Below are 20,847 nucleotides of genomic sequence, written 5' to 3'. Positions count from 1 at the left end.
TGTGTTTACCGGAGTTTTATTTATTTATTTTTAAGTATTTTATTTATTTATTTTTAGAGAGATGGGAAGAGAGGGAGAAAGAGAGGGAGAGAAACATCAGTGTGTAGTTGTCTCTCGTGTGCCCCCTACTGGGGACATGGCCTGCAACCCACGCATGTGCTCTAGACTGGGAATTGAACCAGTGACCTTTTGGTTCATAGGCCAGCAGCACTTAATTCACAGAGCTACACCAGCCATGGCCAAAGCTTTATTTATAATAGTAAAAAATTAATAACAACTTTTAAAATCGAATAATTTGATAGTTTGGAGGAGGGTAAGATTAGGAAGAAACTAAATTTGCTACACAGCTTATTTATTTAAAACTGTGGGCACATTTACAATTAAATGTATTAATCTTTATAACTAGTTTGGAAATATCATGAGAATTCTTAAAAAGACATTAAGCTATTTGGTAATATCTAAGATTATCTCTATATTATACAGTTCTGTGTATAAATCTCTAGTACAGTAGGTCCTAGAATGATGTCATTTTGCTATAACATTGATGAGATGTTTGTATCAATTAGCCTATGGCAAAACTGGTTTTCTTACACATCACTTCACTTACGGTTGCAGAACTTACTGATGATGTTGAAAACTTACCATGTTCTTCTTTTGTTTCCCACTGATATAAACCTTTAGGTGCTTCTGTATTTATTTTTTAGTAACTGGTCCCTACATTGACAAAAGTGAAATTCAATAGAAGTCCCTACCATCCGATTTCAGTCCAGTCCAACTGGCTTTCCGTGATTTTGACTTGCCATTGCTCTTTTCAGAGACTGCTTATGTTGGTGTATTTTACTGAATGTGCATAACTGCCATTTGGCTCTTTTCTTTTGAAGATTTTTAATCACGAGCTGTTTGGTGCCATTGCCGAAGAGAAGGAAGTAAAGCAGATCCTCTCCAAAGTCATGGAGGCACGAAGGAGCAAGAGTTACAATTCGTATGAAATCCTGGGCAAGTTTGTAGGAAAAGATCAGGTTACCAAACTCATCCTTCCCTTAAAAGAGGTGAGGACTTGGGTGCAGTACAGGGAATCTCGAAAAGAGCCTTGCAGGGCAAAGCTCGACACTGCGCTTGATTGCGATTTCCCTGGTGTAAGGACACCAGTGCCCGATGGCCACTAGTGGGCAGCCCTGAGTTGAGCATTCTAATCCAAGAATCAGTCCCTGATGTGAACCACGAGATGTGGAAGGAGAGCAAGTGGACAGTACAGCTGGTCCAGTCAGCAGCTAAGAATGCAGCCTTCGGAGTCAGACTGCTGCTCCCAGAATGCCGCTCCCAGAATGCCGCTCCCAGAATGCCACGCGGAGGAAAGCCGCCATCTGTGGAACATGTATTATGTTCTAAACATCGTGTTTGGTCATCTGTTCTGATCTGCACAGCTGCCCTCTGAGATCAGTGGCACTTCCACCTTAGAGACAGAGAAGTTCAGGCTCATGAAGGTAGTAAGGAACATGATTAAGGAGGAAAGTCAGGTCTGAAAGGTTTAGTTTCAGACCTTTCTGATCTGAAGCTAACGTTTTTCTGCTCTTTCTGCCTCTTACTGGGCAGGGGCTGTAATTCACCTCCCTTCCTAGAGTTCTCTGTACCTGCTGCATGGGTGAACATTCAATAAACATTAATTAATTCTCTTTATCACCATTATGTACTAAAACTAGAGCAAAAATCTGATGGCATGAGTTAACTCTAACTCCAAATGTTTGGGTGCTAGATTAACTCCATAATTGTTCCTAGAATGCATTTGGCCTAATCTAAGAAGGTTAGATATGTTTTGAGGATAAAGGAGAGTGGCCAGAGCACATGTATTTTCCATGCATGTTATCAAATCCCTCCAACGCGAAGAAGGTTATTGCTACCAGGTCTTATGCAAGGGAATATACTGTAATGCGCTTGGAGGGTCGGCCTCTTCTGAGTGTCACACGGTGTCTCCTGCTGTGCGCCCTTGGGCCTCACCAGCAAAAGGCAGAGAGGAGTGCAGGGGACTCAGGCACTCGCGCCGCTGGCTGGAGTTTCCTCAGGTTGAGGTCATGGGTAAATTTGACTTTATATATATAACATACAGAGTCAAAATCTATTTGAAATTTTATTAAGAATGTGCTTCTGTTTTTATTAGGAAATATATACTAAAAATAATATATATATATATATTTTTTAACTACCGTTACAACAAATCCAAATACAATTGTGTGTTACCTCTGAATGACATTTGTTTTTGCCTTTAGATCTTACAAAACACCACCAGTTTAAAACTGGCCCGGAAAGTTCACGAGACCTTACGCCGAATCATTGCAGGATTGATTGTAAATCAGGAAATGACAGCAGAGTCCATTCTATTGCTCAGTTATGGTTTGGTCAGTGAAAATCTCCCCTTGTTAACAGAGAAGGAAAAGTAAGTTTAAAAAGAAAAAATAAACTATCATTTAGGTGTTTGCCTCTGTTAAGCCATTCAGTTCTTATTTACTTTAATAATTTGTTTAGTAAAAAAAATTAATGTTTTTCTGATGAGTGAGGTTGCTGTGACACTGGCCAATTTTTTTTTTTTTTTTTGCATTTCTCTGATACCATGTCTGTTTTGGATATTTACTGAATCAAAGTTAGGATAGAGTTTAAATATATACCTTGTGTTCTGATCAAATAGCGATTTAGACCTTAAAAGATTTAAAAATACTATATTGGGAAGCTTCCTTTAGATTTTTTGTGTTCTAAAAGAGACTCTTGGCACTTGGGTTCTGAAATCAAAGGAAAGGGGAGCCGTTGCTGTTCATCTGAAGTTGGGGGTGTCCTCTGTTTCTTGTGGTTAAGGGAGAAAAAAACACAGCCGATAGCACTTTGTTTAGTGCTCAACTCTCAGCCCCCGAGAGGGCCACAGTAACTTACGTGAATGCAACGTAAGGTGTTCTTTCCTTTATTTTCTATTTCACTGTCATTGACAGAAATCCAGCAGCCCCGGCCCCAGACCCACGCCTGCCCCCCCAGAGCTGTCTCCTGCTCCCCCCAACCCCAGTTCGAGGCGGGCAGAAAGCTGTCGTGAGCAGGAAGACCAACATGCACATATTTATTGAGTCTGGGCTTCGGGTGAGTGCTGTAAAGTGAGACTCACCTCCCACAGTGCGTCTGTGCCTTTTACTGCTCTGCTAATTCTGGTGTTGCTTATTCCCACTGTAAATGCCTTACCGTAAATAAATGATGGAACTTTTTTTAACAGGTATATTGGTCCATTTGCTGTTTATCTTTTCTAGTACTGACTTTGATAATATAACTCCCTGAGAATTATTCTGACTTAATATTTACTATGGTTTCATTGTTGCTTTACCCATGAGTTTGCACCTCTAAACTATTTTGAATTTTTTCAAAAGATGGTGAGCTTGTAGAAACCCTTCATTGACTGACATTTGTCCTAGGAGAGAGCCAGCCCTTCGTTTGGGCTGCAAGGGCCTCACCTCTCACTACACCATTTCAACGTGTTCCAGCCACACGTGGCCTTCCCTCGGTTCTTCCTGCCCAGCACCTCATCACCCAGCCTCCCTCTACCCAGATCCCCCACAGAACCCTGCATTTACAGTGAATTATTTCCTAGAGTCTGTGTCCCGGGCCAAGATCCATCCATGCAGGGACCAGGCCCATGTTGGTCATTGCTGCATCCCACGTACTGAGCCAGTGCCTGGGGTCCAAGTAGATGCCGAGTAACCAGTTGGTAAATGAATTTAGAGCCTCAACTGCAGTGTGAGCTCCTACCTCCTTCGCTGAGACTCTCCCAGGCAGTTTTCTGGGGTTTTTTTGAAAATTTTTTATATATCAAACAGAAGAATCTTAACATTTCAGGATGTCCCTTAAATCATTCCACCTCTACCTAACTTATTTGGTCTTATGAGTACCTACTGTGAAATCTCTTTTGAAATCTTTTAGCTCCTACATCTGAGTTTGAAGACTTCCAAGATCAAGTCTTCGAGTGAGCACGTTCTGGAAATGTTGGATCCCTTTGTGCCTCTCCTGATAGACTGCCTGGGTTCCATGGACGTGAAGGTGAGCACCTGCTCCTTCGCCAGGGCTGGGCCGTGCAGAATACCTAGGACTTAACTTCTAGGCTCATGCGTCACAAGGTAGATGGGTTTTTAAAGGGATTTAGGACATCACGAACCACATCTATTCCCTGCATTAAATTGCTCCCCAGTTTAGTTAATCCCATATGTTTTGATAGCCCTTAACATTTTGGAAAGCCCTTCTGGGTACATTAATTGCTTTATTTGATCCTCCCAGCAGCTTCATGAGGGTGCATAGAGGTGTCCCTGTGTGATCATCATCACCGTCACTACCACTACTCGCTGCCATGAACCCTCAGAACAACCCAAGGGGCAGGCAGTAGCATTGTTTCTGCTTTACAGAAGAGAAGACTAGGCCTTAGACAAGTGACTTGCTCCAGATCAGAGATGCAGGTCAGGGGTGTCACACTCATTTTCACTGGGGGCCACATCGGCCTCATGGTTGCCTTCAGAGGGCCAAGTGTAATTTTAGGACTGTATAATGTAACTACTCCTTAACTAGGGGCAAGGAGCTTGGCGCTGCTGCAGGATAGCAACAAGGTGGACGGCCCTCGGGCCTCGTTTGCCACCTGTGATACAGGCTTTGGACCTCAGTCTCAGACGCCAAAGCCACCACCCTCCCACAGCCTCGGCTTGTCTGTTTTGTGGTGTAGGTTCCGAGAGGTTGAGTGACATTTCTGTAGTCAAGAAGGTAAAAGCTGTAGAGCTGAGATTTACGTGCCGGCCTTTCAACCCCGGAGCTTTGTCCTCTGTGACTCCATCTAACCCAGCCCAGTAGGGCCATCAGGGCAGCCAGAGCAGTGGGAGTCTGTGAGGGGGAGCGGAACTAGGTGAACAAGCTGATCTAGGGGTCTCTAAGGTTCGGCCTGAGGGTTCAGGGATTCTCTTGTAAATCAGTTGGTCCCAGCCCACTTTTTTAATGCCTTTAGCACAGGAGTTAACTGTTTTAAATTATAATTCGTTGTTTCCCATGCTTAATTTCTGGGCCAGCTTATGTGCTCCATAAATAGACAATGGCATCCTTTTTGTCTTTGTATTTATAATACTCATTAGTGTTTTCTATACATAATACAAACTTAATAAGAATGATTAAATTGATGTACCATTTTAGAAAACAGAAAAGTCATTCATAATGTCTTTTTCAAAAACATTGTTAAAAGGGGCCAACCTATGCTATTACTTAACCCATGTAGGTTGAGAATTCGGGCAGTGAGCTTGTGATGCGTTGTCCCGCGCCTTGACGAGGCAGGGAACTCTTCCACAGCAGGGAATGGGAAACCGCCCGGTCTTCTTACACTCAGAGTGGGCTGGGCGGAGCGTCGCATCCCTTCACGTCGATTGGAGTGCACAGCCTCAGGTGCTGGGTTATTGGGCGCGGTCACTCTGAGCTGATTGGTTTTGTTGGTTTTGGTTTTCAGGTGATCACAGGTGCATTACAGTGCCTGATCTGGGTCTTGAGGTTCCCTCTGCCTTCCATAGAAACCAAAGCAGAGCAGCTGACCAGACACCTTTTCCTGTTGCTGAAGGACTACGCAAAACTCGGAGCTGCCAAGGGCCAGAACTTCCACCTGGTGGTAAATTGTTTCAAGGTGAGGTGGTTTCACTTCTGCTTAGGAAAAGCCAGACCCATCATTAACATCCGAGTTTTCCACATCGTCCTTTGTCATCTTGCTCAGACTTTTTTCCAGATTAATTTGCTAAGGCCAGAGGGTTGGTTTTCTGTGTGAAAAAGCACCGATACTGTGTTAAGTCCTAACGATTTCACTGGGTCCTGATCTGTGGGACATCCTTGCCGTTAACCTCCCTGTTGTAACCTGCAGTGCGTGACCATCCTTGTGAAGAAGGTGAAGTCTCACCAGGTGACCGAAAAGCAGCTTCAGGTGCTCCTAGCATACGCCGAGGAGGACATTTATGACACATCAAGACAAGCCACCGCGTTTGGTCTCCTCAAGGTGTGGTGTCAGCAGAATGTTGGCTCTTACCGTTTATGAGCCTCGCGTCGGGTATTTAAAATAACATGGAACAGCGTTTTGACCACCTGTAGACTTTCAAAATTGAGTAATTTATAAAGACGACAATTTTGGTGGTTATTAAAATGTTTGAATGTGAGCTTTCTATTAATGCTTCCAGGGAATTCTGTACAAATACAGGCATGTATTTGTGTTTGTCACGCTGGACATTGTTTTCCTTTTATTTAATTATGGTAAAATATACATAACATAAAATCACATGTTTCAGTGATTTTGAAGTATATGTTCTTTTTCTTTTGGAGGTTATTTGCATTATGTTGCAAACAGCCTGTGACCACTTTAACATCAGGTCAGCTAATGCCCAGTTGCAATGGACACAAAGAGTTTGTCTTTTCCTTTGTATTTTAGGCCATTTTATCAAGGAAGTTGCTGGTTCCAGAAATTGATGACGTTATGCGGAAAGTGTCCAAGTTAGCAATTTCTGCACAAAGCGAACCCGTTCGAGTCCAGTGCAGACAGGTTTGTGGAGAACTTACTCCCACAGCCAGGGCTGGCCCTGCCTTCTCTGTGTGGTTTTCAGGTAGACGTTGACACAGACTGAATTCTGAAGGTGACTTGGAATCGCATTGATGCTTTGTTCTGTGACTCGGGACCCCATGTACACTCCAAGTGTGAGACAGGGTCTCAGCCTTGTCTTAGGTTTTCTGTTAACAAGGAGCGTTTTGAGTGTAGCCCCCTGTACGAGGCATGTTCAGATAGACGAAGGAGCACCTTTTCCTCCTGCGGCAGGGGTTTCTGTGCAGCGGTGCGGCCGGCAACGACCAACGCACACCCCTCCCCTGCATGTCACTGCTGCCGGAAGAGCGGATGGCGAAATTCTCCCCGCCAGGCACAAACAGTTATTTAATTTCAGACGTTGGTAGTGCCAGAGAGGAAAAAGTATTATCAGATTTGATCACAGGACACACCATTACCGATAGGTCTCGAACAAAACCAAACCTATGACACCGGTGTAACATGCCATCTATTGTAAGACTCGTCCCCATTTCAGATGTTAGAGTGTGAAATCACTTCTCAAAATTAATGAAATATGGAAGAGCATATAATAAGAGCACACGATCAGGTGGAGAACCACCCTAGTCTGGGAGTTGGGCAAGGAAGGCTTGTCCTGAGCATTGGCATGGACGCAAGATTGGAGGGAAAAATAAGGCTTTGCCTTCTGGTGACGGGGGTGGCCCATGCTGGAGGAAGGTGAGCTCTGAGGCGGGTAAGAGCTTAGCTCGTTGGAGGAGATGAAGGTGAGTGAGATGGGAAGGGAGCCAGGTGTGGCGAGACCTGCGGTCTGGTTAAAGATTTGGGGCTTTGTTCTGAAAACAGCAAAAAACTTGGAATCAGCAGGTAGGGTGACTGAGCTGAGCAGATTGGGGTTCACACGCTTGTCCATCCCTAATCATAGGAGCGCCCTTCAGCCTGGAAGGTGGAAGGGTCTGAATTGGAAATACAGACTCAGAGTTAAAGGAGGGCTTGACTGCCAAGGAGGCCAGGGAGGAAAGGGAAGAAGCTTGTGTTGAGAAAGTTTCCTTAACTACGGCCAGGAAGGAGGGTCACCTGCTATTTATTGTGTGCCAGCTGTCTGCCCAGCACTTTACATCCATGACTTCTGTTTGTAACAGTCCTTTAGAGGAGATGGTGCCCCCATTTTGTGGCTGGGGGCAAAAACAGGCTTGGAAAGTTTAATGATGTGTCTAGTTCGTACAGTTTATTAGTAAAGGAGGCTGAGTAGCATATAGTTTGAAAGCAGAACCGTTGGATACAGATAGACAAGGCACTGCCACCTGAGCAAGTTGCTTATGTTTTTGCCAAGTCATTCTCTTCATCTATAAGATGGGGTAGCATCACCTACTTCCTAAGGAAGTAATGGAAATTAACGGAGAAACACTTAACCCAGTGTTAGGAACATAGAGGATATTTAGTAAATATGCAATAGTTGTTATCAGTATTAGTATTACGATTGCCACTGTTGTTATTCTTACTCACGGGGAGGTACAGGGTTGAACCACAGTCCGTATTCAGTCCACCACACCCACCATCAGAGAGAGGAGTTTGCAATGTGTGAGCTGAGATTTGGAGCCTTTAACAAGCAGGCTAGGGCCGGGCCAGGGCCGGGCTCTCAGGCCGGCCGGTAGGACAGGACCTTTACAAGTGGAGAGGGAGGAGAGAGGAAGGGGCACAGCAGTAAACTTGGCCTAACCGATCACTATTCCGAGAGGTCTTCTTAACTTACCAGCATGTCCCAGAAAGCGTCTGAGGAAGCAGGAATCCTGGAGAGGTAGGATCCCAGTAATCTTTTGTGTGACTTCTGTTCCCAGGTTTTTCTGAAATACATTCTTGACTATCCCCTGGGTGATAAATTGAGACCAAACTTGGAATTCATGCTCGCTCAACTGAAGTAAGTTTAAGCCATAAACTACTCGGAGGCAGTGGAGTAGTTTCTTCTCTCCTTTGAATGTGGTGGCCGTTTTGAAAAGAACAGACTCAAACCTAATGGCTTGTTCTCTGAGGAAGATCTGTGAGTCACCATCATGTGTGGCTTCACACAGCGATTCTGTACATTGCTTTTCACTTCAGTCCGACGGCTGCTTTCATTAGAGTCCACTTAGGAGAAGGGTCAAGTTCGAACAAAATTACGTTTAACACTGCACAGGAGCATGATCTACACAGGCATTAAAAATTGGGAAAATGGAGTGTTTTCCACTTTTTAAGAAACAGACTGGCACCTTGAGACAATGTAACAAATTCTTAAACATAATTATTGGTAAAATTAAAAGGCACTAACAAGTCCTTCTGATGTTCTTGCCCTAGTTATGAACACGAGACTGGGAGAGAGTCCACCTTGGAAATGATTGCTTACCTCTTTGACACATTCCCTCAGGTACCGTACGTCACCGAGACACACCGCTAGCTGGGTTGCCCTTGGGCCCTTGGGAGCCTGCGGTCCTCCCTTTGGGGGCATCTGCAAGCTTCCAGTCTGAGTGTGCTCACAAGTGCCTGTTTTCCTTTAGGGGCTCCTCCATGAGAACTGTGGGATGTTCTTTATCCCGCTGTGTCTAATGATGGTGAACGATGACTCTGCCATGTGTAAAAAGATGGCGTCCATGACGATCAAATCCTTACTCAGTAAAATCAACCTTGAGAAGAAAGATTGGCTTTTCGAAATGGTCACCAAGTGGTTTGGAGCAAAGAAGGTTAGGGTCGTTTTTAGTCATATTTCAGTGAAAAGTCTTAGCTTTTGGTGTTTGTACTTTAAGAATACATATACATTGTCGAATTAATTTTTCCCAAGTAGCTTTATTGTTTGCATTTGATGGTGTTAATATATTTTCATAGTGAAATTTCAGAAACTGCGAGAAGTTACAGAGGTAACACAAGGGTGCCCTGTAGTCCCGCCACGTGGGTCGGGTCAGGCCGTCACTCCACGGTGTGAATGTCTCGTAGTTTACCAGTTCCCGCTGCTGAGTGTGTTTCCAGTTTAGCTTTTTTGCTTATTTGATGGATGGAATGTAACTTTTGTCAGTGACTGTGTCCACTTGTTGACTCTGCCACTGTCACCACTGGTCCATCTTTTGTGGGACATAAACAACACATCACATTTTAATACTGGTTTACATATTAAAGATAGAAGTTGGCCTGGGTGGGGGGGCAGGATAGGGGATGATTTGAAACTTCTTTCCATTTTGTTTTTAAATTTACAATGAGTATTACTCAGTGGATAATGATGAATATCACTTTGTTGAAATGCCCTTGGGTATGAAGATTTCTCCATATTCTTGTCGGCCACGATGATCAGTTTTCCATTGATTTCTGGTTTTGTGAAGGACGGTTGAGAACGGAGTCACGCCCATCTTCACTTTGTAGCACCGGAAACAGCCTCCTGAGTTGTGTTGACCTTGTCTTCTGGTGGTTTGTTTTTGGTAGAGACTAAATAGACAACTGGCTGCCCTGGTCTGTGGCTTGTTTGTGGAAAGCGAAGGAGTCACTTTTGAAAGAAGACTTGGAACTGTTCTCCCTGTGATCGAAAAGGAAATTGATCCTGAAAACTTTGAGGATGTAAGTTATTTGCTAGCAGCTCGGGAATAAAAGTTTTGCTAATTTTTATAGTTTTGCTTCAGATGGTGTGGTCAGTAGATTAAATAATGTGTTCAGAAATGCTTAGTATGTATAAAAGCAAGAATTTAATGCAGTTGGATGTTCTTCATTAAATGAGGGTTAAAGTAAGTTATCTTCCATAGTACGGGACAGTCGGAGGTTCTCAAGCAGGGTGATTCTGTCCCAAACAGACAGTTAGCAGTTCGGTCGTCACAGCTATAGGGCAGGCGGTACTACTGGCGTCCAGTGGGGAGGAGCCATGGGTGTTGCGAACCCACTGCCGTGCGCGGGGCGGCTCCCACAGCGAAGGCGCTCCCAGGCTAATTGTCGGGAGTGCTGAGGTGGAGAAGCCCTGGTGTAGAGGTCCACGCTGGAATGAAAGTGTCCATCAGATGCTCTGAGTTGTGCTAATTCGTCTGCGTCCGTCCTCTTTCTAGGTCGTGGAAGAGACTGAAGAAAAGGCTGCAGATCGCCTTCTGTTCAGTTTTCTTACCCTGATAAGTAAACTCATCAGGGAGTGTAATGTTATCCAGTTTACCAAGCCCGCTCAGACTTTGAGTAAAATCTGGAGTGAGTATTACATTTTCATTTAAATTTAAAAATGAACACATGAGGTGTGATAGAATGATTGAGAGCAGATTTGGGAAATTAGAATATGAATACTTCAGAAAGCGTACAACGTCAGGAAAAAAGTCTGTGAGAAAAGGGACTAAAAGGGCCCTTTCATATTGATTATAGTGAAAATGTTTCTTTCTGAAATATATATACATGTATTTGTGACTTTGTAAGTAATACATTTTGTTTATAAAAGAAAGAATATTAATTATCAGGGAGTATAAGAATGGAAAAAAGTTCCAAAGTCCTTCTTGCTACTTGGTGATAATTTGATGTATGTTTCCCTTCAGTCTTTTGGGTGGTTTTTTCTTTTTGAGGTTGTGTAATTCCTTATAAACTTTCATATCCTGCACCTAAGTAATCATATTACTATTACTATAATACAGTTAGTAAATAATCCTTTTAAATAGCTATAAATAGTCCTATATCACACTTTGAATGAAAAATAATATCCCAGAACTTTAAACTTACTGTGTTCAATTTCGATTAGTCAGGAGGAAATAAACATTAGAATGGATACAGTAAGTGCTCATGTGTGTGAAGAGACCCCAGGATCTAGGAGAGGTCAAACCATTACTAAGTCACTGCAGGGCCACCTCTGGTGTGGCTCCACTGAGACACAGCCAGGTTATTGCAAAGGTTCGTGCACAACCAAAGTAAAACCACGTTCATGAAATACAGCAACAGAGACCGAAACTCAGATGTGGCATCATTGTCGCAGAATTTAATCCCCGACGCCACAAGGCATTCCACGTTACAAGTGCGGTGTGTGGAGAACAGCAGTGCAGTGTGACTGTCTGGCCTTGAAAAAGCCTGTCTAAGAGGATGAGCTTTGTGGTCGGTGGAGCTGGAGCCCAGGCTCAGCTCTGCCTGTGACAGCCGACATGGCATGTGGCCCCTCTGAAACCTCGCTTCCTCGTCCGCAGCAGAAAATGGGAGGCTCCAACCTCACGGGGCTGTTGTGACGTCTGGAAGCCCCGGGCCTGGCACACAGGAAGCACCAGTAGATGATACTTTTCCTGGAAGCTAGTTGGAGCCACCAATTTCAGTAGTTATGAGAACCAAATATGTATGTTACATACATACGTTAATTTAATTTAGAAGTTGTTAATGTTGGTGCTATCTTACCTACCTTGAATTGGAAACCAGTTGTTACAGAACTGGATTTGGGCTTCCCTCTCTCGTGCCCTTGACTGAGTCGGTGGTTGGTTTGCTAGTGGTTTCCAGCGTCAGGGACCTCACTGCGCCCCGGCTACAGGAGAGCATCTGGGAAGCGGGGGCTGTTTTGTTTGTGTTCAGGTCCCAAATCCAAGTGTGTAATAGGTACTCAAGAAGTACCTAAATGAGTCCTACTTACCACCAGAGTCTGGAAAGCTGTGACAGCTGAGAGTGCATTTTGGTTCCCTTAGGTCACGTGCACTCTCACCTGAGACACCCGCACAACTGGGTGTGGCTCACCGCAGCCCAGATTTTTGGATTGCTCTTCGCCTCTTGCCAGCCTGAGGAGCTTATTAGAAAACAAAACGCCAAAAAAACTAAAAGGAAACTCTCAGAACCTGTAGCAGTCAGGTTCCTAACAAGTGACCTTCACCAAAAGGTAAGGTTTCTCTAAAACCTCATTCTTTCTTCACGATGAGTGTGAGATACTCATCGTGGTTCTTGTAATCACCCTGGGGTTGGCCCTTGGGAGAAGTCCTTCCAGCCTGCAGCTTGTTGCGTGTGGGCATCTATAGGAATATTAGGAACCAGGGAGGGGTCACCCTGAAGGCCAAGGTTCTAGAAGGATAGTTTTTAGACTATCAGTGTAGTCAGACCTTTGCTTTATTTAGCACATTCATTTTCCATTATATTCATAAGCTGTCAGCATTGGAAAATAAGATGAATACTGTCTGTCCTGCCTCCTGCATAGCCTTACTGATAACCACATAAGATCACATTCCTGACAGTGTTAGGTAGGGACCATGTTGAATGCGTCTCTGCGTTCCTAGGGCCTGACACAAGTCCAGGCTCATAGTGGGAACTCCCCAGGGAGGGTAGAAGGGAAGAAAAAAAGTGTTGGGATGTCGTCAGGTTCCCTTCTAATAATTTCAGGGATCGTCAGTGTGTCTTGCCAAAGCTTGAAAGTATCCCATTTCCTTTGGTTTAAATGCTTGTGGCAGATAGAAGGGAACTCTTACATTGGGCCAAAAAGTACGTTTAGTTTTTTCCATGAAGTAAAAGACACATTTTTCATTCTCACCAATAACTTTATTGACTTGGATATTTTGAGTATGTCAGCTGTCTCCATTGTGCTGTAACACTGACTTTTCTCAGTTAGTATCTTGGTTTGATCGACAACAACTTCAACTGCTCTCTCCCTGACCATGGAGCGTCGTCCAGCGAGAAATCTCCGGCACTAAACTTCACTTTTGACACATTTGATCGGTCACAGTACCTTCTCCATATATTGCACAAATTTTTTGTGTTTTAGCTGCATTTTTACCTTTCTTGAAATAATAAAGCATAATACGCTGAAAATGCTGCTTATTTTCTTCCATCTTTAGTATTAAAATGGCTATACAAAAATCACCAATTTTGATGTTTTTTTAGTGCCCATTGATATGACAGCTGTTTACAATACAATCTTGCAAAATTGTTTCAAATGAAGTTAAAGACAACTAAGTGCTACTAGAGCCATCTTCTGGGAAAAAATGAACTTTTTGGCCAACCCAATACAATTTTTGGTCATGGACCTTCCCTCTCCAGATGTATACAGGTGGTCAGAGCAACATAGTGTTTCTTAGTTGTCATATAGTGGTTACTCAGGGATACCTTGTATTGTGTGTACCAATGTCCATTTTATTTCACAGATGAAAAGTATCTCCCTAGCTTCTTGCCATCAGTTGCATTCCAAATTCCTGGATCAGTCTCAAGGAGAGCAGGTAAGTACAGTATTATAATTTTATTCAGTTAAATAGAAGGGACCAATTCTACCAATATTCTAGGAATGGGCTCACATTTGGTGTTTGTTTTGTTGTTTTGGGGGGCTTTTTTCCTAGTCTGCTTGGGGAATTAAATGAAATATAAATGTACACTCAAATACATGTTCAGTTATGCACATATTTCTAATTGACTCTCAGGTCCATTTGGGATTACTCTTGGCAGCATTTAAAGTCCCAACAAAGATGGTGCAGTGGGAGGTTGTTTATTAAACCTTTTCATCTACAGTGACTGTATCTTTGAAGGACACAGATTTTTTTAAATATATTTTATTATGCTATTACAGTTGTCCCATTTCCTCCCTTCATTCTCCTCTACCCTGCACACCCTCTCCCGCCCACATTCCCCCCTTTTAGTTCATGTCCATGTGTCATAAGTTCTTTAGCTTCTGCATTTCCCATACTGTTTTTGCCCTCCCCCTATTTTCTCCCCACAGTCTATGCTACTTATTCTCTATACCTTTTCCCCCATCTCTCCTCCTCCCACTCCCCTGTTGCTAACCCTCCATGTGATCTCCATTTCTGTGGTGCTGTTCCTGTTCTAGCTATCCCCTTAGTTTGCTTTTGTTTTAGGTGTGGTTGTTAGTAATTGTGATTCTGCTGTCCTTCCACTGTTCATATTTTTATCTTTTTCTTAGATAAGTCCCTTTAACATTTCATATAGTAAGGGCTTGGTAATGATGTACTCCTTTAACTTGACCTTATCTGAGAAGCACTTTATCTGTCCTTCCATTCTAAATGAAAGCTTTGCTGGATAGAGCAATCTTGGTTGTAGGTCTTTGGATTCCATGACTCGGAATACTTCTTTCCAGCCCCTTCTTGCCTGTAAGGTCTCTTTTGAGAAATCAGCTGACAGTCTGATGGGAATTCCTTTGTAGGTGACTGTCCCCTTCTCTCTTGCTGCTTCCAGGATTCTCTCCTTCATTTTAATCTTGGCTAATGTAATGATGATGTGCCTTGGTGTGTTCCTCCTAGGGTCCAACTTTGGGACTCTCTGAGCTTCCTGGATTTCCTGAAACAGAGGATCTAAGCTTCTTCCCATCGCTGTTGATTCCCTGTGCATTTTCTTTCATTTCACTTAACGTAGCCTTCACTTTTTCATCTAATTTGCAACCAAATTCAACCATTTCTGTGAGCATCCTGATCCCCAGTGCTTTGAACTGTGCATCTGATAGGTTGGCTATCTGTGGCTTTGAACTGTGCATCTGATAGTTTGGCTATCTGTATTGATTAGTTGTATTTGCTGTGGAGCTGTCATCTGTTCTTCCTTTTCGGCCATTTTTTTGTCTTGTTGCACCTGTTACATATGAGGGATGGAGCCTTAGGTGTTCACCAGGGTGGGGCAAACCAGTTGCTGGGTTGTGGTGCTGTATGTGGGGGCGGGGTCCAAGAGGGAACAATGGCGCTTGTTCTACTCTCTGTCAGATTTCAGTCTCTGTCGCGTTACCCAAGCAACCTGGGCCCTTCTGGTGCTGATTCCCATGTGGGTGGGCTTGTGTACATTCTAGGACCCTGTGGGTCTCTCCATTGAACTCTTCTGTGAGGCTGGGAGTCTCTTCCTGCGCCTCAACCCCCACAGGTGTTTTCAATCCGTGTTTTGAAGCTTTATTTCCCAGCGCTGAGACCCTGGGATGCAAGGTCTGTCTCGCTCCCCAGTTTTGCCTGGTTTATCAGTGCACACATGTGGGACCACTCGGTTAGCTGTCTTGCGCACAGTGCCTTGCTTCACTGTTGCCACATCACTGGGTCTGCCCATTGCCACCCTGTGCCCAGGTTCTGCCAGCTGCCATTCGCGCACCCAGGGTGCCTTTCACGCCTAGTGCCACCACTTTTTGTGCTGCAACCCCTCTCCATCTGGCTGCCTGACTCTGCCCTGCCTATCCGTCTGGATGACTATGTCTATTTTATCTCCTTTGTTGTCCAACTTCCATACAGTTCAGTTTTCTGTCACTTCTGGTTGTTATTTTGTTTCTAAACTGTTGTTGTCCTTATTTTGGTTGTGTGAGGAGGCACAGTGTGTCTACCCATGCCTCCATCTTGGCCGGAAGTCCCAAATGTTCCAGTTGTTTTTATATTAAATTACAATACTGAATTCCTTTTCTTAGAATTTGAAGAGAAAGCAAATAATGTTCATACTACTGCATGGTCTGAGAATTGTTTTTCCTTGGCAGAAGACAAATAATTCTGTCACTAAAAAGCTTGATGTGATTTCAGGTTATAAAATTTAACGATAATGTAAAATTAAATATAGAAAGGCATTTATAAATAAGCAGTCAATGTAAATAGTTTCGAATAGTTAGTCTGCTGCCCCCTTTTACTTTCTTTTGACAGAGTGGTTGGGCTGGTAGGTGATGCAGGTGCAATGTGGATATGAGCAAGGTCCCGACCACATCTCCTGTGAGTCTTTATGGACTAGACATAGCAATATAGACTAAGAGACAGGGGCACCAGAAACGAGATGAATGCTCTATGTAAAGAGGGATCTCAGCTAGCATGCCCAAACTTTTTTTTTTTAGGTTGTTAAGAATTTGTTGTTTGTAGCCAAAGTCTTATATTTACTGGAACCTGATTCTGGGGATAAGCGAGGCGAGAGGAAAGAAGACATGGAAGAACAAGCAGCTGTGGGATACGGTGAAGCCAAAGAGGAAGCAGAACAAGAGGCCCCTGCAGATGAGAAGGCGGACTCCGACGAAGAACAGAATGAAGGGGGGAAGGAAGAACACAGCAAGCCAGCCACACTGCTGTGGTTGATCCAGAAGTTGTCTCGGATTGCAAAACTGGAATCGGCCTACTCACCTAGAAACCTCTTAAAGGTATGGTAAATGTGCAGAGTGGCTGAAAGTAGTCATTTTTATTTGAAGTATTTTTAGTGGTGCCAGGGATCCTCCCAAGTCCCTAGGAACTTTTGCATCCAGAACTGTAGCAGTATCTGCCTCAACATGGACCTTGTTTTGTAAATTAACTGTTTGTATGGCTGTAAGGATAAGAGGAACACTTCTAATGAAAACAATCTGTATTTTCAGAGAACATGCATCTTTAAGTTTCTCGGAGCTGTGGCGATGGACCTTGGAGTAGACAAGGTGAAGCCATATCTCCCAGTGATCATAGCTCCTCTGTTCCGAGAGCTGAACAGCACCTATTCGGACCAAGGTAACTGGCCTCTCTTCTGAATACTTGCACCTCTCCCCTGAGTGCTCTCTTCTTTTCTGTCCTCCCTCCCTGCAGAGTGTAAGAAAGAAAACTTGCTAAATTATCAAGACAATTAATAGCAAACAAATAAGGCATGTTTGTTATATTTGTCTACCTTCCCTTATACTTTCTCATGTCTAAGAGTGAATGTTCCTTAAGAGATGTTTTACTCCTAAGTGTAAATACTTAAAGAAAACTATAAATTGAGGTGGTTCTGAACCTCATAGTGCTATAAACAATAATGAACAATGAAATGTCATTATATTCTCAAGAATTATAAGGCAAAAATATGAAGTAGTATTTAAATACTTTTTCATGTTTTTTTCTTTCCTGGTGTATTTGGTATATCAACCTCACTTATCCTAAAATGCCTATTTTGATACTAGGAAAAGTGGAATTGGGGGCCAGAAAGAGAAGGTAAAAAGTATCTTCCTCTCTTCCACAGTTTTAAAATAAAACAAATGAAGTGTGTTGGTCCTAAAACCCTGAAAGTTTCCTTCCTCTTTAAAGAGGAAAAAGCAGTGGTAAAGGTTGGGTCTGCTTTGGTTCTCATCAGCCAACATTTACTGAGCACCTAATATTTGCCAGGCGTTGCGGTTCAACAATTGGAAAAGGCCTATTGCCTATTTTCAAGAAACTTGAACAAGTATACTGAACTCCTGAAAGTGATGCAAAAATCGTGATTTATTTGCATTTGGGGGAGAGAAGGCAGGGAAGGATGGGAGAACATAGCTTTTCATCAGCTCCACAAAGGAATCTTTAACACTCCGCCCTGCCCTCCCCTCCCTGAGATGTTATGGCCAGAGCCAAGCCTCTGTGACCTGTGAATTAGAGAGGGTCTAGACAAACACCCCTGCCCCCATCTGCAGCACTGAGCAGATTGACAAAGGTAACCAAAGACATTGCTATCTCGTTCTCAAAATAAGGTCTGCTGAGCCTGGAGTCCTCAAGTGGACATCTGTCCTTCATCCTGGATGAGGTTGTGGCTAGGAGCTGTGTCCAACCCTTCTGCTAGTTTTCTCATCGCAGAAATGTAGGGGTTAAAAGTGATAATGCTGCAGGAGTTTAAATTGCGCATGTTGATTTTACAAATATTCAGATGTATCCTTTCCTACATCACTGTCTCTGATTATTACTTTTTGTGTGATTAGATCCTTTGTTGAAGAATCTATCCCAGGAAATCATAGAATTACTTAAAAAGCTGGTCGGGCTGGAGAGCTTCTCATTAGCCTTTGCGTCTGTTCAGAGACAGGCTAGTGAGAAGAGGGCACTCCGGAAGAAGAGAAAGGCTTTGGAGGTGAGTCTGCGGTTTGAAATACAACGTGGCCTGTATGTTAGGCTTAGTAACTATTTTTAACTGGGGCTGTGTGCACACGTGTGCATCATGCCTACCCAGGGAGGAAAGAGGAACTTACCCAAGTGTTTGAGAAGTGGGGACTTTATCGCTGGGGCTCCAGATGTTCTTTAGCGGCCATGTAAACACTTGTGTTTGGAGGTAAATAAAATGGTCTGTATGTGCATTTGATTTTTACTAGCTTAACATTCACTTTTAAAGTAACAGAAAATTTCTATTCTGTTTTCAAGTTTGTAACCAATCCCGATATTGCTGCCAAGAAGAAGCTGAAGAAACACAAAAGTAAAAGTGAAGCAAAGAAAAGAAAGATCGAGTTCCTGTGTCCAGGCTACAAGGCCAAGAGACAAAAGAGCCACAGCCTGAAAGATTTAGCGATGGTGGAGTGACGTGCCCCCTGCGGACAGCATCTGCACGCACCCCAAAGCATGAACTTCTCAGAGATTGCAGGGTATATAGTTTAATATAATTATGCTCTTATTTTTCAATTAAAACATTTCATACTTATACTATGTCTTCACTGTCTAAAAAGCATGTGATACTAGCAATAAAGTTGAAAAACATTTTAAAGATACGCTTTAAATAGCAAGACAAAATGTAGAAGTTAGCAATAAATTGAACATGATTTACAGTACTTCATCAAAGGACATTAAGAAAAATCTGCACAAACAGAGAAGCACAACCACGCTCATGGGTGGGAAGACTCGGTGTCATAAGGTGCTGGTTCTCCCAAGCTGAGTCCCACTGGTGAGGTGCACATCTGAGCAAAGTCCCCGGAGTTCTTCATATTATCCTAACAAGCTGATTATTCTAAAATTTTTACAGGAGATAAGCTGAACACTGCCATGATGCTCTTAAAAGAGAACAGGGTAGGGGGCTTTTCCTGTGAGATATCAAAGGAGATACAAAAAGTGCTGTCTGTGAAGGGAACACATGGTAAACTCTACTTCACTGACACTGAAGATTTCTTAGGACAAGATGGAACTGGGATATGGTATATACTGATAAGGGATCACAGTAAATCTATGAATCAACAAAGATAGCACAAAAGTGGCAAAAAGAGAAGTAAGCAATGCACAGAAGAAATACAAATGGTCCTTAAACGTTAACATTCAGCTGACACGTAAAGTTACATACACACTGCTTGGTACAGTTACTACCCTGAGACCCCTAAATACCACCTCGGCTGCCTGAGTCCCTAGACTCAGGATCTCCACCCACACCAGAAACCAAAGGGTCAATACCTGCAGGGTCCCCCCTGCATCGGCTGTGTCTGGTAGTTAAATATTTTTAACCACTCCTGTATTCAGCCTCATTAATAATTAGGAAAATTACAAATTAACACCAGAAAGAAATTCCATTTTGCAAAATTCCTATTGGTCAAGTCAGTGACACCAATGTTGGTGAGCAGATTAGAGGGAACTCTCATAAACCACTTTGGAAGGTAATTGGGCATTACCTTGTTCATCTATGTTGTCTTCCCTCATTCCACGCCTGATGTGGAAGCAATATTCTTTGTAATGGGAAGGGGATGGGGAGGAAGAGCCACCTTACACGCCAGGCATTTTGCATAGTTTTTTAAGCCTCTTAGTACTCCTCAGAGCTTCCTCAAATTGGTTATTTTACAGACGAGGAAACTGAGACTCAGATTAAATAATTTCCCTAAGGGTGACCTAGGTTGAAGGTGGCACATTGAGATGCAAACCCAGGACTGAAAGTCTTGCTCCTTGTAATTACAGGGTAAGGATATTATAGCAGATGGCACAGGAATCAGATGTTCAAACACTTGTCACTTCAGCACCTTTGTTTCAAGTAGTTTGTGTCTCAAACAGGAGTTCTCATACTTCCAAGGGGTTTGTAATGTGCCAGAAGGATAGACGTGGCACATCTTGGAAGGCCAATTTCAATTCTAAGTAACCTAAAGTGCGTGTATTGCTTTTATACCAAAAGCAAAAATTAATACTAAGGCAGAAATCAGAACAAGTATCTCAGGTATACTGAGCACAGTTTTGTTTTAATCAGTATTTACTGAGTGCCTACTGTGTGCCAGGTGCACCACACTAGATGCAAGAGATACTAACAATAAAGTATGGGCCCTGGCAGGTGTGGCTCAGTGGATTGAGTGCCAGCCTGCAAACCAGAGGGTCGCCAGTTCAATCCCCAGTCAGGGCACATGCCTAGCTGGCAGGCCAGGTCCCCAGCTGGGGATGTGTGATGTGTAAGAGCCAATTGACGTTTCTCTCCCTCTCTCCTTCCCTTCCACTCTCTAAAAGTAAATAAAAATCTTTTAAAAAATAATGAAAGAACTCCCTGTTTTTAGTGGTTACTGAGGACTGTGTCTACTTCTGTCACACTGCAGCCAATCCTGTGGTAGATGGGCTGTCTGAAAAGTTCCTTTGAACACAAATTGTTGATAGCCCAGTGGTAAACCTAATTTTTGCAACCAACAACCCTTAATTTCTCCCTGTAAAACCAACATGATTTTGATTTCACCAATCAAACTTACATGGCCAATA

At 43.2% G+C, this 20,847-nt stretch overlaps 1 protein-coding gene across 1 annotated transcript in view; it reads left to right on the top strand.

Moving 5' to 3' along the window:
- Positions 1–18,840, top strand: part of UTP20 (UTP20 small subunit processome component) — a 92,419-nt gene extending 73,579 nt beyond the window's left edge. Inside the window, exons 45-62 of the mRNA XM_037160095.2 lie at positions 882–1,049; positions 2,265–2,431; positions 2,976–3,117; positions 3,949–4,065; positions 5,501–5,671; positions 5,903–6,034; positions 6,461–6,571; positions 8,422–8,501; positions 8,915–8,984; positions 9,115–9,297; positions 10,028–10,159; positions 10,636–10,768; positions 12,223–12,410; positions 13,663–13,734; positions 16,308–16,604; positions 16,815–16,941; positions 18,132–18,277; positions 18,565–18,840. Of these exons, the coding sequence (XP_037015990.2) occupies positions 882–1,049; positions 2,265–2,431; positions 2,976–3,117; positions 3,949–4,065; positions 5,501–5,671; positions 5,903–6,034; positions 6,461–6,571; positions 8,422–8,501; positions 8,915–8,984; positions 9,115–9,297; positions 10,028–10,159; positions 10,636–10,768; positions 12,223–12,410; positions 13,663–13,734; positions 16,308–16,604; positions 16,815–16,941; positions 18,132–18,277; positions 18,565–18,720 (2,592 nt within the window). The 3' untranslated portion in view covers positions 18,721–18,840. The remainder of the gene's footprint in view (positions 1–881; positions 1,050–2,264; positions 2,432–2,975; positions 3,118–3,948; positions 4,066–5,500; positions 5,672–5,902; positions 6,035–6,460; positions 6,572–8,421; positions 8,502–8,914; positions 8,985–9,114; positions 9,298–10,027; positions 10,160–10,635; positions 10,769–12,222; positions 12,411–13,662; positions 13,735–16,307; positions 16,605–16,814; positions 16,942–18,131; positions 18,278–18,564) is intronic.
- Positions 18,841–20,847: the final 2,007 nt, after the last annotated feature.

The sequence above is a fragment of the Artibeus jamaicensis genome, unplaced genomic scaffold, assembly GCF_021234435.1.
Source record: "Artibeus jamaicensis isolate MK-2021 breed Jamaican fruit bat unplaced genomic scaffold, CSHL_Jam_final contig_233, whole genome shotgun sequence".
Lineage (NCBI taxonomy): Eukaryota > Metazoa > Chordata > Mammalia > Chiroptera > Phyllostomidae > Artibeus > Artibeus jamaicensis.
The sequence above is the reverse complement of the archived record's forward strand: the minus strand, read 5'-3'. Positions and strand labels throughout refer to the sequence as shown.